The sequence below is a fragment of the Penicillium argentinense genome, assembly GCF_028826775.1.
Source record: "Penicillium argentinense strain IBT 30761 chromosome Unknown utg000005l_segment0_segment0, whole genome shotgun sequence".
Classification (NCBI taxonomy): Eukaryota; Fungi; Ascomycota; class Eurotiomycetes; order Eurotiales; family Aspergillaceae; genus Penicillium; species Penicillium argentinense.
This window is the reverse complement of record NW_026622664.1, coordinates 4,448,942-4,474,922: the sequence shown is the minus strand read 5'-3', so window position 1 is coordinate 4,474,922 and position 25,981 is coordinate 4,448,942. Positions and strand designations below refer to the sequence as shown.

General features: G+C 50.3%; 11 protein-coding genes across 11 annotated transcripts; 3 read left to right on the top strand and 8 right to left on the bottom strand.

The window, feature by feature from the left end:
• Nucleotides 1-279: 279 nt before the first annotated feature.
• On the bottom strand, nt 280-1,336 carry N7532_006459 (uncharacterized protein; the record flags this gene model as incomplete). Its single annotated transcript, XM_056618953.1, has 2 exons — nt 280-1,187; nt 1,246-1,336. The coding sequence occupies 2 exons, from the start codon at nt 1,334-1,336 to the stop codon at nt 280-282; spliced, it is 999 nt and encodes a 332-aa protein (XP_056475112.1).
• A 2,279-nt stretch (nt 1,337-3,615) lies between these two features.
• On the bottom strand, nt 3,616-4,292 carry N7532_006458 (MARVEL domain-containing protein; the record flags this gene model as incomplete). Its single annotated transcript, XM_056618952.1, has 4 exons — nt 3,616-3,702; nt 3,761-3,945; nt 4,005-4,164; nt 4,230-4,292. The coding sequence occupies 4 exons, from the start codon at nt 4,290-4,292 to the stop codon at nt 3,616-3,618; spliced, it is 495 nt and encodes a 164-aa protein (XP_056475111.1).
• A 1,643-nt stretch (nt 4,293-5,935) lies between these two features.
• On the bottom strand, nt 5,936-6,876 carry N7532_006457 (uncharacterized protein; the record flags this gene model as incomplete). The annotated part of the gene is made up of 2 exons (XM_056618951.1): nt 5,936-6,624; nt 6,747-6,876. The coding sequence occupies 2 exons, from the start codon at nt 6,874-6,876 to the stop codon at nt 5,936-5,938; spliced, it is 819 nt and encodes a 272-aa protein (XP_056475110.1).
• Nucleotides 6,877-7,355: 479 nt separating this feature from the next.
• Nucleotides 7,356-8,811, bottom strand: N7532_006456 (nuclear protein Qri2/Nse4; the record flags this gene model as incomplete). Its single annotated transcript, XM_056618950.1, has 3 exons — nt 7,356-7,534; nt 7,592-8,431; nt 8,508-8,811. The coding sequence occupies 3 exons, from the start codon at nt 8,809-8,811 to the stop codon at nt 7,356-7,358; spliced, it is 1,323 nt and encodes a 440-aa protein (XP_056475109.1).
• Nucleotides 8,812-9,523: 712 nt separating this feature from the next.
• On the top strand, nt 9,524-12,295 carry N7532_006455 (phosphatidylinositol 3-kinase VPS34; the record flags this gene model as incomplete). The annotated part of the gene is made up of 2 exons (XM_056618949.1): nt 9,524-9,582; nt 9,643-12,295. The coding sequence occupies 2 exons, from the start codon at nt 9,524-9,526 to the stop codon at nt 12,293-12,295; spliced, it is 2,712 nt and encodes a 903-aa protein (XP_056475108.1).
• A 293-nt stretch (nt 12,296-12,588) lies between these two features.
• N7532_006454 (uncharacterized protein) lies at nt 12,589-14,852 on the bottom strand (the record flags this gene model as incomplete). The annotated part of the gene is made up of 4 exons (XM_056618948.1): nt 12,589-13,198; nt 13,258-14,189; nt 14,242-14,335; nt 14,401-14,852. 4 exons carry the CDS (start codon nt 14,850-14,852, stop codon nt 12,589-12,591), a joined length of 2,088 nt encoding a protein of 695 aa, XP_056475107.1.
• Nucleotides 14,853-15,161: 309 nt separating this feature from the next.
• On the top strand, nt 15,162-16,254 carry N7532_006453 (putative GTPase MTG1; the record flags this gene model as incomplete). The annotated part of the gene is made up of 2 exons (XM_056618947.1): nt 15,162-15,425; nt 15,496-16,254. 2 exons carry the CDS (start codon nt 15,162-15,164, stop codon nt 16,252-16,254), a joined length of 1,023 nt encoding a protein of 340 aa, XP_056475106.1.
• Nucleotides 16,255-16,489: 235 nt separating this feature from the next.
• Nucleotides 16,490-17,339, bottom strand: N7532_006452 (pre-mRNA-splicing factor ISY1; the record flags this gene model as incomplete). The annotated part of the gene is made up of 2 exons (XM_056618946.1): nt 16,490-17,236; nt 17,337-17,339. 2 exons carry the CDS (start codon nt 17,337-17,339, stop codon nt 16,490-16,492), a joined length of 750 nt encoding a protein of 249 aa, XP_056475105.1.
• A 1,001-nt stretch (nt 17,340-18,340) lies between these two features.
• On the top strand, nt 18,341-19,582 carry N7532_006451 (DUF3716 domain-containing protein; the record flags this gene model as incomplete). Its single annotated transcript, XM_056618945.1, has 1 exon — nt 18,341-19,582. One exon carries the CDS (start codon nt 18,341-18,343, stop codon nt 19,580-19,582), a length of 1,242 nt encoding a protein of 413 aa, XP_056475104.1.
• A 4,037-nt stretch (nt 19,583-23,619) lies between these two features.
• N7532_006450 (C2HC-type zinc finger protein) lies at nt 23,620-24,789 on the bottom strand (the record flags this gene model as incomplete). The annotated part of the gene is made up of 1 exon (XM_056618944.1): nt 23,620-24,789. One exon carries the CDS (start codon nt 24,787-24,789, stop codon nt 23,620-23,622), a length of 1,170 nt encoding a protein of 389 aa, XP_056475103.1.
• A 572-nt stretch (nt 24,790-25,361) lies between these two features.
• N7532_006449 (uncharacterized protein) lies at nt 25,362-25,772 on the bottom strand (the record flags this gene model as incomplete). Its single annotated transcript, XM_056618943.1, has 2 exons — nt 25,362-25,536; nt 25,723-25,772. The coding sequence occupies 2 exons, from the start codon at nt 25,770-25,772 to the stop codon at nt 25,362-25,364; spliced, it is 225 nt and encodes a 74-aa protein (XP_056475102.1).
• Nucleotides 25,773-25,981: the final 209 nt, after the last annotated feature.

Genomic DNA, 25,981 nt, shown 5'->3' with positions numbered 1-25,981 from the left:
AGATGCGTTACCGCCCATCTTAGCATTCTGCCGTTGACACTACTAGAGGCTCCTAGTCGCCAACTTGACAAATAGGATTTAGGAAATTAATCAACTGAATTGGGAGGCGTGCGGCGGTAGCACTTCCATTGATTCAGTGAGAATATGACATGCCATCATTTTTAGCATATTCCCGCCGGAGCTACTTCGGTCTCGAGTCTCGACATTTGAACAGATGAAAGATGATGGCTTCTTTTATAACTAGCGCAAACAACTCAGTCCACAATAGAATGCCCATCTCTAGGGCATATCAGATAGTCTAATCGTTGGTCGCCGTTCAATGCCCTGCTCATTGCTGTCCCCTGGAAATATCTTGGTCCACCCGTACCATATCAGAACACACACGAGCGTCGTAGGGATAGCAAACGCCCAATATATCCAAATTTTCTCAGACACTCGCCAACCCGAGTCAGCGTAGTTGAAAAAAGACATGCTGAAAACTGCGCAAATGAAAGTTGGCGGTAGAAAGGTAAGAGTGACCAAGGAAAGGGTTTTCATAGTCCCGCTATCTTCTTTGGTCGCTCGGCTGATCTCCACAGTGATAGCCGCATTGTCCTGGGCACCCATATTAAAACTCAACGCTATCTCATTGTGGACTCGCTTCTCGTTTGCCACTGACCGATGGCGGAGGCTGGCGAAATAGCTCTGGAAAAATGCGAGCCGGGCGTGCACATCTTCCCATACCTCGACAGATACTTCTTTACCATATAGATCGGAGTCTGCCCGCTTCGGCCCGATATGGCTCTCGTGGTACCTCAAAATATGGTCCAAGGTGTTCACAGTAACATCCAGGGATTCAGAGACATGGTACGCATGCCGCGCAACATCGTGGTGGAGTCGGCGATAATCTGTTTTCACTTCTTTTTCTTTCATCCGTACTTGGTCGCGTATGTTCCAAACAGCCTTTTCGCTGAATTGCGCGACTCGCTCCAAAGCATGAGTGTACATCCAAAGGGGGTCTCTCAAATGTGCGAAATGTGTCTTTCCATTTTCGGATTCCATGACGAACGGTCGGAATTCCTCTGTGTCGAACATGAGGATACCGGTCTGATTCGTCGCTTGCGTATGTCGAGTAAAGATGTTGAATTTCCACCAGTAATAGCACATGTTCCTATCGAGAAGTTTTGTTTCGAAGAATGCCCATGTATCTTTAAGTTTTCTCATTAGAGGATCCCTTTCGTTTCGTCTCAAGTGTGGATTGCTCACTGAGGCCCTCAGTGCCTGGCTCTCGAGTCGTTTCAGACCCGAAGAAGCCATTTGAGCTTCTCACATAATCCTCCCACCATAATGATGGCATGTGGAGAATAGCGGACAGATTTTTTCGACATTCTTTACAAGACCGGATACTATTTGCTTTTGCAAGACTTCACGACGGGGGCATTTAGACAAGTCCTTGTTCCAGATGGTCCGGAGCTGACAAACATTAGGAAAACTTGTGTGTCGGCCGACAATATATGAGCGGGCTCCTGTAGTTCACTCAGGTACGCATCTTGGCTTTCCCATTCATGACCTTTGGTTCGATGTCAGCTTTCGGTTCGAAATTATTTGGTAGAATGAGAAATTGACCTTGTTTCCACCGTGAAACATTTACCCTCGGGCAAGACTTGCAATAGGTATCCTGCGCAGCCATCTAGAGAGCTGTGAGTGTTAATCACGTCGTAGGGCGAAGTGCTTCTTTATTAAAACGATAAGCACGCGATGGCAGTCAGATCAAAATACTGGGTTGGAGACAGTAGTGGGGTTTGATTGAGGGCAAGGCTGCCTGGGCGGGGCTGTGCGAGGAACTCGGGCGCTTATCCTATCACAAGGATCACCCGCAAAGCGGCAGGTAGCCGCTCCCGAACAGGAGCAGGAATGCTTACATATGCTGGTAACTTGTAGCAAACAATAGTACATAGGTATGAATGCATGATCACATGGGTTGGCCAGGATTCCACTGACACGTCACACCAATAATCACCAGCGTGGGGCTTGTCGATGGCAAGGGAAGAAATTATCAGCGTGAACACACATACGAGTTGACAAACGGGGAAGAGAAGAAGAAGGCGTCATCCAGAGTTGAATAAATTTCTTGCTTTGCCGATAAATTGTTCGACTTTTTTGGGGGCAGATATTTAAGAAGCAATTCAGCAACTCGACGAAAAACATCGAAGGAAGATTCGAGCTCGAAAACAAGAGTCTATCGGCCTCCAAATCGTGTTATCCAGCGCCTAGGAGAAGCAGAAAGAGTTCTTGTCAGCGTACTGGAAATTCAAAAAGCGAGAAGGATCTGAGGTAGAAATATGTGAGGTGTTTGGCCGGGTTGTCGAACGACTTTCTAAGCTCAGGACTATTGGTGATTGTGTGGCTGCGATCGATCCTACCCCCGTGGAAGTTCCCTGGACAGTAATTGATATAATTATTCATGTGCGTGGGCAATTGTTGTGACTCCTTCTGATCTTGAAGACTGAAGACGCTAATATGGTGTTATACGCTAGATTACCGTGAAGGATGTTGAGACTTACCAGATTGTGTTTGACGGAATTGGATTTCCTCCAGTCTGGTTCCGAGATACGCCTTGCTCGAGCATTCATACTTGTGGCCTACATACCTCTTCAAAAGGACTGAAGCAGGCACTGGTAAAACTATATGCTACGGCATTGACGTACCCTCCAAAAAAACCTCTTTGAGATGCGTTAGGTCCACTAGTGACCAGGACAACGACGCAAGAAAGGATAATGATCTTGATGACAAACACAACTCTGATGATCTGATGTTGATGATTGAGGTGAGCATGGCCATGATGATGATGATGATGGTGATGATGATAATGATGCTGGTAGTATTTATGGTAATGATCATTATAATGACGGGCACTACGATCGGTATTATGGTCATAAGATGGCGCTGATGATCGTATCTTCGTCTAGCATCATGTTGAAGGGACAAAGTGAAGCTAACAGAGAAAGTGAGATAATTAAACCGGTGCCGCTCTGCGTATGTGCGCTCCCAGATCTAGAGAAATCGCACTCTCATATTGTCCCATATCCTGGATGCAGCACCGTATCGGCTGCACCGTAAGTGCATACCTGTGGGTAGCTGTGCATATTCAGAGCGGTGCGACCACAGTCAAGTCACAAATTTCTGCATAGGCAATTCCATGTCTGCATCTCGGGTCTGCGCTGACATCGATTCCAGAAAGGCAGACTTCACGAAAATGAAGTCGGCTGCAGATTGTCTACAGCAAATGTCGAGCTGAGGAAATGTCTTGATATATCAGTAGATCTTTCATATAATTGTTTTTTCATACATAAATTTATCGTAACGAGTGACAATCATAACACATAACATCAAAACCAACACCAAGTCATGAGTTCCACCAAGGGTATCAACGTAAGTCGTAATTCGTTTGCCCCATTATCATGAGGAGAATGCGACGAGAAGGTCAAAAGTAATCATGAAACTACCGGGATTCACCGTAAGTTGCATAAAGTGCGCCAAGCAAGAGCGACACCCAGATAACTCGCTGGAGCGTGAATGGATGTGTTGATCCAGATTATTGAGGAGTCCGGTTGCTTGTAAAATTGTCTTGCATATTTAAGCGGCATCAGCGCCGCGCTTGCGGCCCCAACGGCGGCCACTGCCCTCGGCGGAGTCACGCTTGCGGAAAGTGAACCACAGACCCTGTTTTATTGGTTAGGATTCTGAATTGTTTGGACTGAGAGGTGAAATGGGTACTCACCACGAGAGCAGAGACGAGCCAGATGATAGCGGACAGGAAGCTGAATGCCTCAGCAGCCTTCCAACGAGTACACATGTTATTACCACGGAAGTGCCAGGACCAGATGCTACCGCAGGGCAGTTGGTGGATAGCGTCGACAAGGACACCGAAGGCAGCAAACCAGGCAAAGGAGATGAGAACATCGACTAGATTCCATGTTAGAAAGGGTGTATACTTGAGAATAGAGGCTTTTGCGGGAACATACGAGGCCAAGAGAAGAAGCCGGAGGAGAAGGGAATCAACCATATCAAACCGAATAGTATGGACACACCGGCGATGACTTCGGTGTAGATCCAGCGAGCTTGCGGCCAGGGCTCGATCTCATTGAACGAGTGGAGGTAGTGGCCAATGATACCCGCGACGACCTATGACGTTGGAAATTAGAACCATGTCGCATGTCGGCGGAGGTGCATGTAGAGGATAGACATACCGCAGCAAAGGCGATCTCCGCAATGCGGAGGGGAATGGATGCAAGACGCGAAACGACAGGCATGATGAAGTATATCGAACGTGGCTTCAACTAGTCCGTAAATATAGCAAGCAGAATGCACTGATGAGAGAACTCTGGGGTTGGATGAGCTGATGCAGGAAGCTTGAAACTTGAACTCGAAGTGCAGAAGTTCGCGGGGACAGAAGGAGGTATATAAAGGGTCGGGTGATTGTCACACAGGCAGGCAGATTCCGAGCGAACGAGGGAGAGACCCGCCTCTTAAGCAAGGGCCCACAACACTATGTGCCAGCCGATCACAAAGCATACACCAAAAATAAATGCAATTATTAATTTGCAGGAAAAAAGGGCAGCATCCAGAAAGCACCAAGTCAGACACACCCTGCAGACTCCATCCCCCAGCTGATGTCATCAGATCCTCTCTCGAAGCAGCTAATCTGCAGCCGAGATGCCTTTGAAGACACCGGGAAGTCGCGAGACAGGTGGGTACACCATTGGACACCATGCATCACTTTTACGTCGAGGCCCAACCTCACGCCAGAATCCCTTGGGAACGCACCGAGAGGATTAGTCTTTCCCTCCAAGACGGATCCTAGACCTTTCTTTGGCCCACCGACCGCCGCTGATGTAGTTCGTGTGGCTTGAGCTTTCTTCGATCGGAGCAAGGAGCTCACTGACGCATGGTCCTGTCAGAAACCCGGCCCAGGAGATGATCGGAGGGTGAATTGTCTTGTTTCTGCCCGCCTTTCTGGCCAGTCGTACATGTTTCACTGGGCCACCCCTGTCTTCTGATGGCTTAGCCGGGGATGGCTACTCCCCGAGGACTTCGACGCGGCTTCACACGAATCGCGCGTGTGATGCGCTGGCGGCGTAGATTAATCATCATCCAGTCAGGAATGTACTGGACGTGTGTGGCTGATCCCGTGGCCGTTGCCGATCGCTGGCGCTATTGACGATGTTGGCTCACGACGATCATTGCAGCCTGGGCTCAGGCCTTCCCACCTGCAGAGGTGCGATGAGTCCATTTGCAAGGGTATCCACTGTGCCAGGCACGGTGGGGAGACTAGAGAGCCCCAGAGGCAGTGGTAAGCGGGTAGTGGTGTCGGATGTCGTGAGGAGTGGATGCTGAGAGCAAGGTCGCGGTGCCCTTGCCTGCCATTCAAATTCAGCCCTATGACGCGGGGACAAACCATTGTTAGCATTGTATGATGGCACTCTCGCAGGTCGTTATTCTGATCTCGGCAAGCGGTGCCGTCTGCAATGGACTCTGCATTGGTTCCTCGCAGTGGCCTTTTCGACATGCACGAACGATCGACTGCACAGAAGCATTTTTAGATGTACACTCGGGTGGCTGAGGCGATGTCAGTTCCCCACCGCGACTCGGCATCGGGCGGTGCTCCGAGGAAAAAGCAATGGTTATGAAGCTGCCTATTTCTATTTCTATTTTGGAATTCTTGATTATCCCTGAAGGTCGTTGTCAATAGGTAGTTATATTCTTAGCTTACAAAAATAATGATACGAAGTTCAACACACCCAACTCCAACCCCCAGAGCGCGAGACACCACAAGAACCCGCCTTCTCGCTACGAAATAGGTTACATCGAAGAAAAATGAAGACCGCGGTTAGGAAGAATCATCACGTCATCGTCATCACTCAGAAACTCGTCCCCAGCAGGGTGCGCAGGCATCTCAGACATGCTTCGAATCCTCTCGCAGGAACCAAGCCATCACGTTCTGAAACACGGACTTGGCACTCGTCTCAATGACATCTCCATGGCATGGGATTAGCCGATCGAAATCCCAGCGCGCAATTCGCCGAACAGACTCGGTGAAAGCAGTGCGGTCGTGAGATGACAGAATATACCAAGCAAAGCGTCGCTGGCCAGTAGCGGGATAAGAAGAGCTCGAGAGTAGAGGGAGCACCAGTTTTGTCGCAAAGTTCATCGGCTCCTTATCTTCAGTCTTGGAGTACTGCTCGTTGGCAGGCAGATTAAAGAGCAGATCGGCCTCGATGACCGTGCGCGAAGGCTTGTGCAGGAAGACGAGCTCGCGCGAGCCGTGACCATGCACATACTCGGTTTCAAACTCAGCATGCCACTCCTCCGAGATCATCGGCGGCGCCGCATCTTTCTTGAACACATGCTGGAACTGCGTCTCACGGAACTCGGGGTTGGATTGGCGCTTCTCCCAGAGACCTTCGGGCGCAAGGATTTTCGCCTGCGGAAAGGCCTTCTTCCAGGCAGTGATGTTCAGGTGGTGTTGGAGATCGGGCGCAGCGATGTACTTGACGTTGCCGCCCAGCGATTCGACTTTGGCGCGGACTTCCGGGGTGAGGCTGACGGGGGAGATAACGGCGAGGGAACCCGTGGAGAGTTTGACTGTGCCACGCAAGGAGTGGTCAGCTTGAGCTTAGACAGTATCGTGGGGGAGTCAAGAGCAAAAAAAGACTTTAGCTGGCATGCGCCAGCCCTCTAGCTCTGTAAGGGTGTTTGCGACTCACCTAGCGTCCCTCGGCCGCCGAATCGCATGATGCCGAATCGTGCAAATGGCAGACTCATGGTGACGATATTAGGAGTGACATTGCGGATCACCATCGTCTCCGACGGGTTGAAGGGGAAGAGCTGAGGCATTTTGGGAGCTCTTGCGCAGCCTCGGTAGCTCGGATGCGCTGTCCCTGGCGTTGAATGTCTCAGTTACCAGCGACAGACTGGAGCTTTGCGGAAATGGCTGGGAGAGCTCAAAGATTTTCAAATCTCGAGAGGCGAAGGGGTTGCGAGGGCTGCTGTAAGAGAGCGTAGAGCGGCAGGGATTGGGGAGGGGCAAGAGGGAGGAGCGATGGAGCTTGCAACTGCGACGGCGATGACGTGCGGCCGGCTTATCGACGGCTCGGGCCAGCTCCACCAAGCCATTCGTCCAACTGGCTGCAGAACACCGAATATACTACACGATACATAGTAGGCAATTCTACGTAATACAAAGTCCACTAGTGCAGGAAACACACGAAGAAATATAAACAAATGAATGCCAATATTTACGATCTCTTCAAAATTAATTCACGGGGTATCATGGCGGTCATAAACAATTTCAGGGAAGCATTGAAAACGGCCCTCTAGCCGTACCAGGTAGCGCTGGTAGACTCTTTCTCCTCGCGGTGGGGGATGATGCACTCCTTGATGCCGAAAACATCAATGATCTCTCGCCAGTTGTCAAAGTCCAGATGGAAAATGGCCTGATGCTTGTGGATTCCCCTTCGCACGGCTTCGCTAGGCGCATAGGGCTGGGCAGAATCTGTAGCATCTAATGATTAGCATGATGTGCGATAGACATCGGGCTGGGACAACATACGAAGGGTCGGCAGACCGCGAGAGTCTGTACTAATTCCAGCGTTGCCGTCGCGAACCAAGAAGCTGACATAGAACAGATTCTCGACGCTTTGACCAAAAGAGTGGGGGTTGATGCAGAAGGAGAAAAAAGGGATCCCGCCGTTATCTGCGATACCACTCTCATCCATGACTTTCTGCACAACTTCGGGCGTTGGCTCCCCTGACAACCGATTGAGCTTCTCGTCGACCTCTTTCTCCCGCTCTGTGATTGTCTCTGCGAGGCGATGATTGATGTCAGAGCATATCTCCGTGAGGTTGAAGCTCTCCTGTTCTCCAAGATCCCGCTGTTGTAGGTCCTGAGGCTGAATCGCCTTGGAGGGGTCAATGCGCTCATGTTGACTGCGCTCCTTGAATTGACGCGAGCGCTTCTCGACAGACAGCGGGCCCAACAGGAAACCCGACACGGCCGGACGTCCACTGAAAGGTAGGCAGGCGGCTCGTCCAAGCCAGTCCCAGTTCATCGCATCGCCTTCTTCGTCATCATCGCTCGCGTTGGGGTCCCTCTGGCTTCGGCGATGGCGGCGGCGTTGCTGTGTCGCCGTAGGGAGGGCGGTCGACTCGGGCCCGCGTCGCATGAAGGAAATACATTTCGAAACGAATTCATCCACATCGATACCGGTACTAGTGTCACCGACAACAAGCTGGGAGGTTTTCTTGTGAGAAAGGTCGGCTGCATTGACCAGGAGGCGCGAGTCGAAGGTAGCGTCATTCGGGTGCTTGACATTGGCGAAGATGCGGTTCGCTCCCTCGACGATCTTGAGGAGTCCGTCATTTCCTGACTGGAGGAACTCGGTGCGCGAGTCTAAAGATTGTTAGATGACTAGCTTCCATGGCTTCATGGTTGCGCAAATGGGGTGATATGGAAACATAGTACATACCTTTGACGTCCCTCTCCAGCTCACGGTATTTCTTCACATTCGCCCGTCGCTCCTCTGGATCCTGATCAGGGTCGTAGTACTTGTTTCCTCCGGCGCGTTGGGATGCGGGCCCCTGCGACTGGTCGGCAGCCCGATCTGTGAGGCGGCGGCGTTTGCCGGAGCTGGGAGGTGCCATCTGGATGGAAGTGCGCTTTGTAGCGCTTCGTGGTCGAGGGTTTTCTTTATCAGAGGACGAGGAGGGAGATATGGGAGGGGATCTTTGCGCAAGAGGTTCGTCAAGCTGGGAGAGAGGAATTGGCGCCATAGTCGATTGGCGCTGAAAGGCGCCAGATTAATATGCCAGGGGAAAACAAAGAAAGCCCAAACGAAGTGAATATGGACGGTTGCTTTTGGTGGAAGAATCCGACTATATCTTTAATTCACTGGTCGATACACCGTATTCCGAAAGTTTGAGAGGTCGAATTCCATCCTCGTCGCCCGTCGCGTCCGGTGCGCGTGTCTGCACGTGACCGTGTTGATGGGACTGCTGGTGGGGCCCTCAGGCAGTCAGGGCGTCAGATTGTTACTAGGAATTCATATAAAGTTGGCAGTATCAATAGCAAAGCTTCTTACATGAATGTTCCAATATGAAAATTCGAAGGTACAAAAGTTTCATGATGTAGTTTAGTGCGGCGAGCGAGTCATCATATGTTAAATCTTTCACTTCAATGGGGTAGCCTATTCTCATAGACTCTGTGAAATTTAGGGCCGCATTTATTTCGTACCACAATGAGCAGACCTTCTCTCGCTCCCCGAACAATCTTAAACAGCTACATCACTGGTAAACGCCAGATCTTTCGTATTCAAGTGTGTGAAAACAAAACCACGTGACCAAATCTGCATCACGTGCTGTTATCATGGCTGAGTCAGAAAATGTAAGTATCCCCACTGACTGGCCGCCATCAGGCCTAGCTCCCCGCCCGGACAACAACGCCTCGAGGTCCACAACTCCAAGCACGGAGAGCTGGGACACGACCATGGATAGCTTCACATTTTATCTGTCCAGAGACATCGATCTGCCTGTGCGCATCAAGATGTAAGTGTGCTCTCGAAAGATTGAAAGAAATGCGTGTCGTACCGACTAACAGTGCTATAGCGGGACTCTCGAAGGCAAGCAGAAGCCGATCCCCAATTCTCGTCTTCTCAAGAATCCGGAATTGAAGTATCTCGGGTCTTGTCAGAACCCTGTTTCCGACCTTTTCGTGTCTGTGCAAATATGGTCAGATTCGAAGCCACTCGGCGTGCCTATGCAGACTGCGTACAAGGCATTCAAAACCAGCCGAACATGGAACGAATGGCTGCAAATGCCCATGCCACTTAAGCATGCTGCGCGTCGCTGTCAACTAGCCATCACTATTTGGGATCTGTCTCCACTAGCAGGAGATAAGAGCCACGATGTCCCTTTCGGTGGAACAACGATCCCGCTATTTGATGATGGTGAGGAGGCCAGATTAAAGATGGGGCGGCACAAGTGCAAGATCTACCGTCACAAGGAGGCAGATGGCTATTCGCCTACAAGCACACCATTTACACCACCTCCAAAGCGACAAGAACAACGGACTCGTCGTGCCACCGATCTCTCGGCGGAGGAAGAGGAACTGGAGCGGGTTGAGGGTCAGATCAAGAAGCACGAAATGGGAGAGATTCCTCGAATTGATTGGCTGGACCAGTTGGTCTTTCGTCGACTGGAGAAGCTCAAGATTGAAGCTGAAGAAGCTGCTCGGAAAAGAGACATTCTTTTGCGAGCCGCAAAGGAAGAGAAGGCTAGCGGGGGAGACGAAGATGACAATCTTGATGACGGGGAAATTGACGACGAGAACTTTATCCTGTACGTGGAGTTCCCGCGGTACAACCACCCGATTGTCTGGGTCGATCATGTTTATCCTCCACCGCCTATCTCATCATACCGTGACCCTCAGAATCTCCCGGCTCACCCCAACTCCACACTGAAGCCAGTTCCGGAGGTCAAGCTTGGTCCTGGAATCGGAGAAGGCGATGGTGCAGATTGTATCAAGATTTTTGACCCAGAAGTAGGGCAGACTTCAAACCCTTGTGAGGACAAGCACCGACGCTTGATGCGCAGCTACCGAACGGGAATTATGGACCGAGATCTCAAGCCGAACCCCAAGAATCGTGATGAGTTGAACACAATCGTGTCTTATGAGCCAACGCAGGATCTCACTGCTGAAGAGAAAGACCTTGTATGGAGGTTCAGGTACTATTTGACCCGAGAAAAGCGGGCTCTTACAAAGTTCGTCAAATCCGTTAATTGGCACGACGAGGGAGAATCTCGGCAGGCAGTGGAAATCCTCCCTAAATGGACTGATATTGACGTTGATGATGCTTTGGAGCTCCTGGGCCCCACATTTGATAATCCTGCGGTGCGCTCCTATGCCGTGGCCCGGCTTCGACAGGCGGATGACGAGGAGCTCCTTCTTTACCTGCTCCAGTTGGTCCAGGCCTTGAAGTATGAGGAGAATGCCGAAAGCAGCGCCGATGAGGCAGCTCATGACTCTTCACTGGCCAATTTCCTCATCACTCGTGCGACCAACAATTTCAAACTCGGCAACAATCTCCATTGGTATCTAATGGTTGAATTTGAAGACGCAGGTCCGGATAATATCTCGCCGCATCGCCGACTCTTCGCACGTGTTGAATACTATTTCATGGTAGAGCTGGAGAAGCATCACGCTGAATATCGGAAGACTCTTCGGCGACAAGCCGAAATGATCACTGTTCTCTCGAAGATTGCCAAGGATATTCGTTTCTCCCGTGAATCTCGCGATGTGAAGATTGAAAAACTGAAGAAATCACTTCGTGACCCAAAAAACGACTTGGTCCAAATTGAGCCTCCGTTGCCCTTGCCCTTGGATCCTGATGTCTTGATCACCGGCTGCTACCCGGACGAATCCAGGGTCTTCAAATCGACCCTGTCCCCTCTGCAAATCACATTCAAGACGACCGATGGCAAAAAGTACCCTCTTTTGTTTAAGGTTGGCGACGACCTTCGCCAGGACCAACTGGTCATTCAAATCATCATTCTCATGGACCGGCTTCTACAAAAGGAAAATCTGGATCTGAAGTTGACACCGTACCGGATCCTTGCCACAAGCCCTACGGCGGGTGCAGTGCAATTCATTGAGTCGAAATCCCTCTCCGCCGTTTCAAGCGAATACAAATCCGTCCTCGCGTATCTGAAGGAGAATAATCCGGACGACAGAGAGCCTCTTGGCGTTCGCAAGGAAACGATGGACACGTACATCAAATCTTGCGCTGGATACTGCGTGATTACCTACCTCCTCGGCGTCGGAGATCGCCATCTGGAGAACCTGCTTCTTGCACCAGATGGCCACTTCTTCCATGCCGACTTCGGGTTCATTCTTGGTCGCGACCCCAAGCCCTTCGCGCCAATGATGAAGCTCTGCAAAGAGATGGTTGAAGGCATGGGTGGCACTACTTCTCCTCACTATCTTCAGTTCAAGCAGTACTGCTTCACGGCGTACACGACACTCCGCAAGTCTGCCAACTTGATCCTGAACCTCTTCAGCCTTATGGTGGATGCAAATATTCCCGATATCCGCGTCGAGCCTGACAAGGCTGTGCTGAAGGTCAAGGAGCGGTTTCACCTGGAGATGTCGGAGGAGGAAGCTATCCGCCATTTCGAGCAGCTCATTGGCGACAGCGTCAATGCTATTTTCGGCGTCGTGATTGATCGTCTTCATGAGTTTGTGCAGGGATGGAGAGCGTAAAGCCAAAGTTCTCCGAACCCTTGACTCCAAACCCAGTACTGGAATTTTCGCAACGTTTCTGTTTCTTGCGTGATACCCTTTGGGATCGGCGCATTTTTTTGTTCTGAAACATACTTTCGGCGCACGATGGGCGTACTGGAATTGATACCCAGTTGTTCCTTTTTTAATGGGTCAGGATTTTCTAGCTTCATAATTCAAACAAGACCTTGACAATGAATCTGCCTGTGTATGACCGGAGATGGTAGATCGAGCGGTTTATTCTAATTCTGGTATGTGTGCATCAAGATTTCACCTTACCTATCCCTTCCCAGCTCTTCGTCAGGGCGCACCCGCTCCCCAAGCTCAACCCATTCATGATTTATTTCGTCATCGGTCAAACCCCAAGTTTCCTGGTCTGCAAGGTCAGCCCTCGAGCCTCTGGCTTGGTTCCACTGTGTGCTGGTTTCCGCAATCGAAGACAGTCCATGAGTATTTCCATCAGACCCCTGTCGCAAAATACCTCCGGTAAAATGAGCTCCGCTAGACCTTTCCTCAACGGCCTGCTCATCTTCTTTTGCCTGGGCGTCCTCGTCGTCCTCGGGTGTCCCTTCGCGACAAGCCCAGGCATCGACGAATCGAAGGGCCTCGCGGGGCCACCATCGCTTCATGACGAGTAGACGGAACGGAACGAGGGCAATGATTAACACCGGAAAGGCTGGGGCGCTGCGAGTGAGTGTCACGATGAAAATAATCACGGTAGTGATTATCTGTAGAATAGTGTAGAGGTGAATTGGTAGGTAGGACGGGCTCGTAGGAGTTGTTTCTGCGGTGGATGTCGGTTGTGAGGTTTTGTGCAGGGACTGAGGAAGTGGTGGAAGCTCGGACGGTGGTGTAAGGAGGTAGAAGGTACGGTACAATATAGGGCTGCGATATAGTTAGCGGACTCGTCCCGATATTGAGAGTCATATCAGTAGGTGACCTACTTGACCGACAAACTCTGCTCGCCCATGAAAAGAAAAAGTCCTGCGAGGACACTGGTCGGTGTCAAGCCAAGTACTTTCATGAAAGGTGGACTGACAAACAGTAGGATAGCTCCGGATTGTATAAAAGCAGACCAACGTTGTTCGTAAGCTCGTTTCACCTCTCGGGTTTCAATCTTCTCCTCGCCATCCACAATGATGGTTCTTTCTTCCTTCTCGGTATGCATCAGGGACTCTGAATGCAGTGGAGCTTGGGGGAGAAGGCCATTGGCGGGTGGAATCCCCAGAATGCCACATAGAGCTGTTGTCGTTCCCAGCAGAACGATGTCCCACGCAAAACCACCTGGTTTGCAAGTCCCGTACCGATCGATCGTACAGATAATTGAACTGACTTCGTGGTCGAAAAAGAACAAAATGGTAATTATGAGTCCAGGTATCATAGATGCAAAGATCCAGTCAACCGGAAGCTTCCAGAATTCCACGAAGAAGGTCTCTCTGTCAGGAGCGGTTGGCCGGAATGACGAACTGACAGCTAGCGTCATTTTATCCAGCTGGGCCAGCTCACCAACATAAGGAAGGCCGATGAATATGATGATAGAAATTGCGGCTGCGTACTCTGTAAGTCCGAGGCGGATGTAACGATGAAATAGTGGTTTCCAGCTCTCGGCCGTGGAAAGGAATATGGCAAGCAGCATTGTGCCCACGGCACCAATCACAGCGTAGAGGAATGCCGCAAAAGAGAGATTCTCGTGGGCCCTTTCCAGCTCTTGAATAGCCTTGTGGAAGTAGATGATACTGTTGAGAAGCGAGAAAATCTCTGTTGCAAAGGTAGTCACGTAGCGCATGGTCCAGTCGTGAGCATTGATGATAGCCAAAAGGTAATGCATCCAAGCAGAGTGAATCAGGGACCAGGCCATAAAGGGTAGAAAGGGAATCTATACATATCAGTCTCTAAGGACAGCATCAAGAAAGCGATCCATAGTTTACCTGGAATACTTCATCGCACAGTGAGTAAATATTCTCTGCCAAGACAGAAAACGGGCCGGTGACGCCGAGAATCGTGAGGGGTTGGATTGAGAACCTGAAGCCAATGAATCATCCTGTGCATAGCCACAGCCAAGAAAGAAAATCGATTTCGAGACGTACAGCGAGAAGATAATACCGCACAGCCCGGTACTGAAGACCACCTCGATAGTGCCCCAGGTTTTGCCCGTTAACACATAGAGATCACTGGCAAACGTGATACCGGGAAGAAGATTGGTGAAGAAGACGTAAACTGCGCTAGCAAAGATCAACTGGTTGAACAAGATCCAGTCTGACACCCATCTTCGTCGTAGATTGACAATATCCTGTTTCACCAGGCGAAATGGACGAAGAGGACCACCGGCGGCCATGGAGCCCCGCAACACTCGCAAAGGCTTTGGTGTGTGCTTGGATGGCGTAATGATTGAATGTGCATCTGTATCGTTGAGATGGCCTTCTGAATCGAAGTCTGCAGGCTCGCTTCGACCTGTTTTTCTTCTTCGGCGAGGTCGCGACCTGTGACGGACTGAAGTGACGCGGGTTGATGGTGGGCGAAAGGCCGATATCAAAGACATGGTGGTCTTTTGGGGATGGAGAAGAATGAGTAGTGTCCAGAACGAATTTTCATTTATTGCGGCCAGAAAGAGACCCATTTACTATTTAAGAGAGGGGGCCTCAACAAATTGAGAGGGGGCATGCATAGATTGGGATGCGTCACAGCCCAGTATACTCTGTACGTTACCGCTTTTGCCACCGCCCCTCTTGTCGGGCAATATATTTTGTCCGCGCAGATCAACCTGCTCGTCGACACGCCTGCGACTCGCTCGGAGTGCGAAAATGACTGACAACAACTACCTTGGCTAAATCCTCGAAATACATTGAGCATGGCGCAATTTGTACCGCGAAAAGTATTTCCCAATTATGGGGCAATCCCAAGATCCTACTTCTTGGGGCATCATCGTGCCGGACTGAGCAAGATGAAGAACATGCTCTCATCGATTGACTATGTGGTCGAATGCCGTGACTACCGTGCTCCGGTCACTTCAATCAATCCTATGTTTGAAGAGGCCCTTGGAAAGACGCGGCGACTGATCGTCTATACTAAGAGAGACCTGGGCAGCATTCCTAGATCTCCGGAGCAGAAAGTAGTGAGTTGCGCCAGCCTGTTCCAAGAGAAATTCTGCCGCTTATGAACCGAACTGACATTTGCCTTTCCAGACAGAAAAGAAATTACGAAGCTTCGATTCAAACAGTGCGGTTTTCTTCACTAGCTCATCCTCTCGCGCCGACGTATCCCAAATCATCAAACACCTCCGAACCGATGCCGAAGCTCCAGATAAACTAGTTGGATGTCGAGTGATGGTGGTCGGAATGCCTAATGTGGGCAAATCTACTTTGATCAATCATCTTCGAAATCACGGCGTGGGCAAGGCTAAGGCTTTGAAGACGGGCGGCCAGCCCGGCATTACGCGCAAGATTGCAAGTCCCGTGAAGATTATCGAACGCGAAAGCGGATCGCATACCTATGTGCTGGATACACCGGGTGTCTTCATGCCATATGTCCCCGACGCGGAGAATATGCTCAAGCTAGCACTATGCGGTTGCGTCAAAGATTCTGTCATTTCGCCCGTCACGCTTGCGGATTATTTATTATATCAAATCAACCTGCATGATGCGCAGGCGTATCAGCGTTGGTCTGAACCTACAAACGAGGTCATGCCTCTCCTGGACAATTTTGCGCGAAAGACAGGGCTCCTCGGGAAAGGCGGGGTGCCCATCATAGACTCGGCGGCTCTTCACTTCATCCAAAAATGGCGACAGGGCGACGTGGGTCGCTTTTTACTTGATGACCTGGAAGCGGAGCAGCGCCGACGAGACAATCCGGACGAGACGACATATATGAGCATGTCCCAGGCATTGAAGATTGAGAGGGTCACTCGAAAGAATAAATCGGATGTCAACAACAGCACCGACTAATCTATTGTACACATCAGATAAGAATCTCTCGAATAAAGATCAAATATATCCCGTTCAACCTTTTGAACAACCAGTTCGGCGTACCACGAGAATAAATGAAAAATAAAAATAAGAATAAAAGTAAAGAATAAAGAATAAATATAATACTTGAGATGTGAATATTTCGCCAAGGCATCCGTAACGCCGAGAACTGAAGAGAAAGCACAAGTCCATCGCCGTATGCAAGAGTAAGAGACTAAGAAATCTTTTCCAGGAGCCGCTTGCGCCGTCGCTCAATTAACTCCTCTTGCACTTCCTCAAGCGTGGGAATTCGCCAGTCCGGACCCGGTAGAGGCTCCCAGCCATCTTCGGGGTCATCTTCTTTGTGAGCCTGGGAACGGGCACGGAATTCCTCTTCGAGTTCCTTCTCTCGCTTTCTTTCGTACTCCAGAAGTGTCCCATCCTCTTCATCCAGATAGCCGTAATAGTGAGCATCGAACTTCCCATTCGCAATCATCTGGCGATCGGCGCCATTATCCTCGTCTTCCTCCGCCGGACCCTTTCCGCGGCGCGCGGCCGCCTCGAACATCTCCTTGACACCCGGCAACTCTCTCGCTCGACCGAAATATCGATATCCTTTTCCGCCGCCCGGTATCTCGCGCCCTTCGTCATCGTAGACCCGGCCGGATCCGCGCGTATAATTCGGCCCGCCGAGATTCCGAATTTGCATTTCCCAAGCCCATTTTTCTCGCATGAGCTTGTTGATTTCGTCGTTCAGATCGCGAATCTGAAAATCGCTGAGGCTTTGTTCTTGAATGCGCGACACCTTGCGCGAAATTTCCTTTAGGACCTGGCCGCGCCAGCGCTCGCATGTCGGGACGTCTTCAATGCTTGTGATGGCTTTTGGTCGACGGGTACGAGTGATATCAATGATGCCCATGTCTGCAGCCTGCTGCGCCCGGAAGCGATACAGCATAGACTGCGCCTTTTCACTGTTGCGAGCCTATACATCGCGGGGAATTGGATTAGCCAAAATTGTCCAGTTGGACGCTTCCGGGAGAAACGGTTTTGAGTAACCTGTCGCGATGGGAAGATGAACTTACCATTGTGAAAGATTGGCCAGGTCGGCGACCCGGATCGTGGTAGGGAAAGTCGTGGGAGATGTCCGGAGTGCAAAAGTGAAGCTCGACAGCTGCCGTTGAGGTCCTGCGTCAATTTACCGCCTGCCGACCATAACGGTTTAGCGCCAGTGGCAGTAATACCGTTGCAGAAAGGAGTCGAGATGACTAATGAAGAGGATGGGACGGATTGTGATTCGCCAATTTTGGGAAGGGAGAGTGGGAAGTTTTAACCCCGTCATGTGTCTTAGATCACGTGATGATATCTTCCTGTATAATCGGTAACATACATGAATACCCCGCTACTCTGGCGCGCGGTTATCATAGTGTGATAACTCAACAGAAGGGATTGTCTGGTTCTGAAAACTATCTGGGGCATACGGTCTTATATACATTAGCGTACTGAATCGGAGATTCAGTATTCCGAATGGAACTTAGTAAGCCTGTTCCACACTGTACTGACTGACCTAACCAGGGTTGTCAGTACCAGACCATACCGCGTATTCTGTGCCAAATATCACATCCTCCCCCACTAGATTCGAGCTCGCCCTCGAGATCAAAGACGGGAGGAACTCAGATAGCAATTGGGTAGTAATCAGAACCGGAGTAAGCATGTCAAACAAAGAGTACCGAAATTAGTTCAGGGAAGAGCAGGGATTCGGTACTCCACGTCTTTGTTCGGTACCAGTATCATCTCCATATCCATATTGAAGGATAATCCTTTCAGTAGTGATTCAAAGAGATCAAAGAACGTTTGGTCACCGAATCAAAGACGGTATCAAGGAATGTGTTATGGAAAATCAGTGGGTAAGGGACGTTAGCCTTATAGGAGTGAAAAGGCTCTTCTGTCTCCGTCTGTAAACATTCAACCACTCATCACCATCGTCAGTCCCTCAGCTGCCCGAGCGGCTTCGGACAGCCTGGAGGAAGCTGCTGTGTCAGCGGCCCGTGAGCGACTGGAATGCTTGTGGTCGCCAGAACCCGCCATCATGGCCGGTTCTCAGAGCGGAGATTCGGTTTCTGGGGATCCTCGCTCCCTACGTGACGGAACGCTGCCCTCTCACCAGGAAGAAGCAGAGGAAGAGGAGGAAGAGGAAGAAGAAGAAGAAGAAGAAGAAGAACGGACGGTTCCTGAGGAGGAGAATATTGAAACATCTTCTCCAGTTCCTCGTTGGCGTCTGCGTTTTCAAAGCCAGGTTCCGTTTTTCCAATATTCCGGTCTTCCAACAACCAAACTAGCAGAGTGGTGCATTGATATGAGAGGAAATCCCCTTCTTTCATCATTCACTACCGATGCAGACCGAGCGGTAATTAGGAAGCTGCCTGAGCAACCTCGGTACGTGGATTGGAGGGTGGTGGATGGTATTCCACAGTTCAAAAACTGCAACCGCGCTCAACAGCGCCGAGCAGCAATGGCGCAGCGTTTCGGACAGCTTGCACCTCTGGGTGAGGAGTGTAGCTACTGTTCCTCTGGAAAAGGTTCCTTTGAGAGCTGCCGTGTGGCGATAGATGACAGCAACACTCTGATGTTCCAGGGTAGTTGTCTGTGTTGTGCCTTTCTGGATGGAGGAGCCAAATGCAGCTTCCGTACCATGCGTCCTCTCTGGATAAGGGCGTACGAGAATTCTGAATCCCTTGCAGCTATAGGCTCTGCTCCTTCAACGGTTCAGCGACGAGGTCGTACCAAAGCTTTGGCCAAGACCGCTCCACCTCGTTCTGGCACAGTGATCCGGCATTTGGAACAGCCTACTGCCCCTGTTACTCAAGGCCACAATGGTCAATCCCGTTCTGGTGTTTTCCGAGGATATGGAGCTAGTTCCACTCCGGGAGGCCATTCCCATGGCTTAACTAGGGGTTCTCGTCGTGTTCGAGTCCGTTCCAATATTCAGGAGCATCCGCGCACTTCAGTAGAATCACCTTCTCTAGCCATTCCGACCTCCCTGACCCGTTCAGGCTGGTATTTCGACCTTCCACCAGCAATTAATCCGCATGAGGACATGCCTGCTGTGGATTCTCCCCTATATGTGTCCCCAACCACTCAATTGGATCGGCAGGAGTCTGATCTTCGTGTTCTGCGCCAGGCCTACCATGATGCGCTTTCAGTTCGCCAACGAGCGACATGGGATGCATACCGAATTGGACGTCGGATCCAACTTCTAACCCAGAAGCCACCTACTCAGAGCTCATGGCAAGGTAGTGGTCTTTCGGAATCAGAGAGAGAGCAGAACTAAGAGTCGTAGTGGACATGGTTGAATCTGTCTCTTCTTAATACTGGATCAAGTCAGGGTTTCGGTCTTTGGTTAGCTTCCTTTGGCGCGTGGATTTCCGGATGGGTTTCAGTATCTTCAGAGCGCTCCTGCCCTCCTGGCGTCGGCCAGATGTACTGTATTGAAATGAATCCAATTCAGTATTCAATTGTCGTTCGGTAACCTTTCTAGCAGCCCTAGTTTTACGAGTTTCCGCTCCTTCTGTATCTTCTTTACTTGCAGCAGGGCCTTTTGCTGCGGAAGATTTGACAGCCCTCACGGTACGTTGCTGCTTCATTCGTTTCTTCGAAATGACACGTTCCGTGATAGCCTCATCCTCCCCCACTGAAACTGAATGTTCCCCTGAACGTTCACGTGCTTCCCACTCAGCTCTGGTGATGGTGGAGAGTTCTGAGTATGAGGGGGTGTAGGCTCCTCGCTGTCTAGGATCTTGCGAATTTCCTGTGGTTTGTGTAGCGTGTAGCCCGCTTTTTGAATAGCCCGCTTTGCTAGTGACGATGTCCACAGCCTATCTGGATTATCAACTTGCGCTTCGATAAGCCTCGCTCCGTTGATCAAATTCCTCAAGACCCTTCCTCCTGGTTCGGCCAGCGCATATGTGCCCAATGGATGCGCCTTCAAGATCTGGTAGGGGCCGTACCAGCGGCAATCCAGCTTCTGTCGATACTCATTCCGAAGCAATACCCATTGTCCTGGTTTGAAACTCGTTTTGGTCACAGCTTCATCCCTAATTCTCTGGGTTTTGATAGCTCGATTTAACAGAAGCTCATTTGCTTTAGACCGCGCATGATTTATCAGACGGACTCGATCTTCCCAATCTTGGAAAGGTCCTACTGAGTCGTCCCATTCCGAATTCTCGTCACTCGGAATCCTTGGATGTTCTCCGTACACCAGATAGTACGGGCTCACACCGAGCACACTATGTTCATGAACCCTTGCGGCAAAAAGAGCTTGCGGTAGGTATTCATCCCACAGTCGGGTTGGTTTACCCATTAGGTATTTTGTCAGCATCCGGCCCAGTATCCCGTTGAAGTTTTCAACTTTCCCGTTCGTTCTGGGGTGATACGGGGTGGTGGTCCGGTGCTTGGCTTTCAAAAGTTTGATGTAATATTCCACTGCTTTAGCAATCAGGTTCCGGCCATTGTCGGTAATTATTTCCCGTGGTGCACCGTATTGAATGAAGATATCCTCGTGTAAGAACTGGCCAATGGTTTCTTCCGTGGCATCCGGTACAGCACGAGCCACAGTCCAACCAGTAGCGTAATCAATGGCGGTGATGATCCATTGGTTACCGTTCGGAGTCTTCGGTAAGCGACCCACAAGATCGATCCCCCACCTTTCAAACGGACGGATTCCTTCCTTCACAAGGTGCTGTGCAGTCTCTCTTTCCAGGGATTCGTTTAATCCCTGGGCAACCTGACAGTTTGGACATCTCTTAACAGTTTCCTGGATGTCAGTTCGTATTGTCGGCCACCAGGCGCGGGGCCGTGTTACTCCCTGAAGACCAGGATATCCCAAGTGTCCAAATTCCTCGTGCATTCTGCGCACGAAATCCTCTCGGAGGGGCATTTCAAGATATGGTGCCACCACCCCGTCAGCATGTGTGAAAACCAGTTGACGGTTAGTGTCTGCATCAGCTCTCATCGGTAATTTCACTGTTCTGTAGCCGAGGTGTGGTGCAAATTTTCTGACGTATCGGCTCAGCTTCTTGTTGGTAGGGAGGTGTCCAGAACGCAAGAATTCCTCAGTGGCTTTGAGCCAGTCTTGTTCTGAAAAATCCCCTACTGTAAGAGTGTTTAACTGAGCCACCCAGTCAGGGCGATCTTGAGCTATATTGGCTGGTGTGTCTTCGACGAAATCCGGCCGCCGACTGATTGCATCTGGAACCACAGCTTCTGACCCCTTTCGGTACTGAATCTTAAGGTCATACTGCTGAAATTCATCCACCCATCTAGCCAGTCGCTTGCTATATGTTTTAGTTGTCTGGAGGTATTGCAGGCTGGCATGGTCTGTAATGATTCTTGTGGTGGTTCCGTTCTCGATGTATCGATCCCACAGTCGGAGTGCTTCCTTGATTGCAAGCAGCTCCTTTTCATGGACCGGATAATTCAGTTCTGCGGTACTCAATTTTCGACCGTCAAATGCTACTGGATGCAACTTTTGATCCTCGCCTTCTTGATACAGTACGAAACCGATAGCCCATTCTGATGCATCGGTCTCGATAATGAAGGGTTTGAGTCGGTCTGGCTGCATCAGAACCGGTGCAGTAACCATGGCTTCCTTAAGATTCCGAAAAGCCAATCCTGCTGCGGTGTTCCATCTGACAGGACGAAATCTTTTTACCCGAAGCTGAGCATCAGCTTCTTTTAGAAGCTCATGTAGCGGTGCTGCAATTCGTGCGAAGCTTCGGATAAACCGTCGATAATATGTGGCAAGACCAAGGAACTGTCGAACTTCGTGCACATTCCTTGGCCGTGGCCATTCCTGGATGACTTTGATCTTTTCTGGTTGGGTACGAACTGTTCCATTTCCGACGATATGACCACAGAACTCTAGTTGCTGGGTAGCAAATATGCACTTTTGCGGTCGTGCATATAATTGTTGCTGTTCCAATAGCTGTAGGACCTGGTCAAGATGTCGGTAATGGTCATTCATTGATTCAGAAAAGATTAAGATGTCGTCCAGATACACAACCACACACTTTCCGAGAAGTGGCTGTAAGGTTTGATTCATCAAAGTCTGGAATGTGGCGGGTGCATTGCACAGCCCGAATGGCATGGCGAGCCATTCGAATTTCCCCCAGACTGTGTTGAAAGCTGTCTTCGGAATGGCGGATTCTTCCATACGAACCTGCCAATATCCCGACGCCAGGTCAATCTTTGACAAGAATTTAGCCTTACCGATGATATCAAGGAGTTCTTGAACCCTCGGTAAGGGATAACCATTCTTCAAAGTGACCTCGTTCAGTGCTCGGTAATCAATACACATCCTCCATTTATTGTCCGGTTTCCGAACAAAAACGACTGGGAACCCCCATGGACTTGCGGACGGTTGGATCAGGCCCTTCTGAATCAGATCCTCAATTTGGCGGCCCAACTCATCCAATTTCTCCACGGAAAGCGGATATGCATTAATATTCACAGGGTTGGCGTCCCCTGTATCCACCTCATGCGCGTGGTCACGTTCTGGCGGTAGCTCCTTCGGCAATTCTTCCGGAAAGACCTTCTGATGCTTCAGAAGAATCTCCCTGACTCTCGAGTCGTCATGGTGCGGAACGACCAGCTTGAATTCCGAACCCTCAGCCTCATCTTGTGTAGGCTGCACAAGAAAAAGATAGGCCTGAGTAATGCGCTTCCTCAGAGCGCGTCTCACTTGCTTTCCTGTAAGCAAGTCGAACGAAGCTATGCCCTTCGTGACAACCGGGCTGCCCTGCAGCGGCAGCACCGTATGTTCCCTTCCTTGGTCATCTCGAATCCGCATTTGCGAAGTACGCCAACTTAGCCGCGGGTCGTATTTCCGAAGGAAGTCTCTGCCTAGGATCATATCATGTTCTGGGATATCAAGAACCCAGACATTGATCCTTCCGAACCATCCTCCAATCCTTACAAGGGCTGTAAAGGATCCATGGGTGGGGATCTGTCCGCCGTCCGGTAATCGTACCGAAAGCGATCTCCCACCTTTCTGATACTGAATCTCTCCCCTCATTCTCCGCACTAACCTTTGTGACACAAAGGTGTGGGAGGCTCCTGAATCAAGGAGTATCTTAACAGCGGTTGGTCTAGCTGTTCCCTGTCTTACCGTCCCTGCGAAATAGATCAGCGAGTCTCCTATGACGTTGAGGCTCGCGTCCAAAAGCTCTCGTTCCGACACTACAGTCTCTGAATCAGAATCCGAAATTGCAGTTTCTGAATCTGATGAGTACTCAGGATCCAGAAGATCCTGTACTTCCAGAGGCTTCTGTCTAGAGGCTTTGTCCATTTGGTCGATCAATGCCTCCACATTTACCGACCACTCACTTTTCCCGACGGCGATGTCATTGTGTTCTGCGTTTTCCTCCTTGAGGTTTGGCAGTCTCTTTTGTAATGTCCAGACAGGCCGCAATTGAAACAACGGCCTCTTGGAATCCTGGGCTTTGACTGCTCACCCTTCTTCTCTGATGTCTGTTTGAATTCTTTCTTCCTCCCTGAAGTGGATCCTAGCGGTGCACCTTGCATGTATGAGAGGTCCATAGGGTCACCTGTTATTGATACAGCATGTCCTCTAGTAGCTCCCTCTTCCAGGCCCACAAAGGCTTTCACAACGGCGTTCCATTCGGTAGGATGCTTTGGTAAAGCATGCCACCGGACCTGGAGATCTGCCTTGGCACCATGAATCAGATCCGCTATCATCAGGTCTTCGGACATATTTCTGAATTCCAGATCGTCTGCCGCTTGGCGTAGGTCGGCTGCATACTTATGAAAAGGAGTTTGGTTCCCCTGGGTCATCCTTCGGTATTTGGCATACCTCTTTTCCGGACTGAGGTATTCACTGAATTGTTCTTCAACCCAAGTTTTGAACTCTTCCCATTGCATGCCTTGAATTGATTTTCTTCCGTACATGACCCGCCATCGGTCTTCGGCAGCTTTCCGGAGATTCGATTTGGCTGCAATAATTTTCTGAGTATCTGAGATCTCGACTTCGGTAAGCCCTTCCACATCCTGGAAGTGGCGCTCACACGCGAGTATCCATTTGCGCGCCGCATCGTCCTTGAATTGCCCAAAGTACTCAGGGATTCCCACTAGGTCCTTGAGGAGTGCCTTCCGAGTCTCCCAATCTGCTCTCCCAGGAAGGAGTCCAGCTGTGCTAGCTGTTCCACGGATGGCTGATCCTGAGGAGTTACTCGGAAAGTTGGCTGCCGCTTCGGTAGCTCTTTGTTGTTCCTCCTGTCGGCGCTGACCTTCCTGGATCCCCCACGCCAAGGCCTTGATGGTTTGGGCCTGGGCTGTCGGGTTTGTAGCGGATAGCCACTGAACGTACTGGGCTTCCGCCATGTCTGCTGGGAGTGCATGCAGAGCTTGCATTGTCCCAGGTGATATGGCTCGTGACAATTGGGGGTTCGGAACGGCCCCTGGGGTACCAATGGTCTCCGGTATCGTCCCCTGGGTAGGACCCGTGGTTTCGCCGGATTCCATAAGGTCTCCTTGATTGGACATAGGGATTGTATAAGAACGATCAACAGAATAAAAGATTGAAGAAGCAGTATCAAAGAAACGCAGAACAAAATTGAAGACATAAGATAAAATTCAGTATAGGATGGTTCTTTCCGACTGGATGGTCACTATGAGTTGTTCTCATAGACACTCTTTCTCAGCCGATTCCGAGGCACTATTTATGCCCTCGAAATAGCACTTCCACTTCATGTTGACAAGGAGATTTCAACTGAGGGGGTCCTCTCGTATTCACTGAGTCCGCATCTCAGTAGCCAACGCCTACCAATGGGCGTTCAAGAACAGTGTCGACTTGCCGTTCTTTCCACAAGAGGTCGTCATAGGCTTCAGAATGAGGGACAAAACACACGCTTCCACTAGCCTTGCTCGCTCCTAGCGGCTTCCTGAGGCGTTTCCCCGCTCGAAATAAGATTTCATGACGTCCTCGATGTGTACCGAGCGTCACGGGAGGAGTTGACTGTCCTTATTCCGGGGTAAATGGGGCTCCCACATCTCATGGTAGTCCAACTGTGGAAGAGTATTCTCATTCCTGCTCCTTATCTGGCACCCTCAGTCTCCTGTTCAGGCCCTTGATCGAACTTGGGCACGTAGACCGAAGTTGATGGCGAGTAAACAAAGCTCGCATATTCCGAAGAGCTTTGGCCGAAGCTCATCAGAACGAGCAGTTGCCCGCCGGCCAACACACCACTGGGCCTGCCGTAGGAGGCAGGCCTAGTAGGACATGCTACCAGATGTGATAACTCAACAGAAGGGATTGTCTGGTTCTGAAAACTATCTGGGGCATACGGTCTTATATACATTAGCGTACTGAATCGGAGATTCAGTATTCCGAATGGAACTTAGTAAGCCTGTTCCACACTGTACTGACTGACCTAACCAGGGTTGTCAGTACCAGACCATACCGCGTATTCTGTGCCAAATATCACAATAGTATTGGTCACTGACATGCGCCGGTGATTGTACTCAGCCCGAAAGAAATCTGAGACTGGAGACAATTGAAATACTACAGTTCGATCTGCTAGTATGCATCACTGGGACACGTATCTAATTGAAAATCGGTCAAATCACCTCGTCTAAAGAGGTTCAGCGACCTGCAGTGTACCTCAAATACGAGATAAACCCACGCTAATCTACCAGACACTTTCTAAATTGAGTT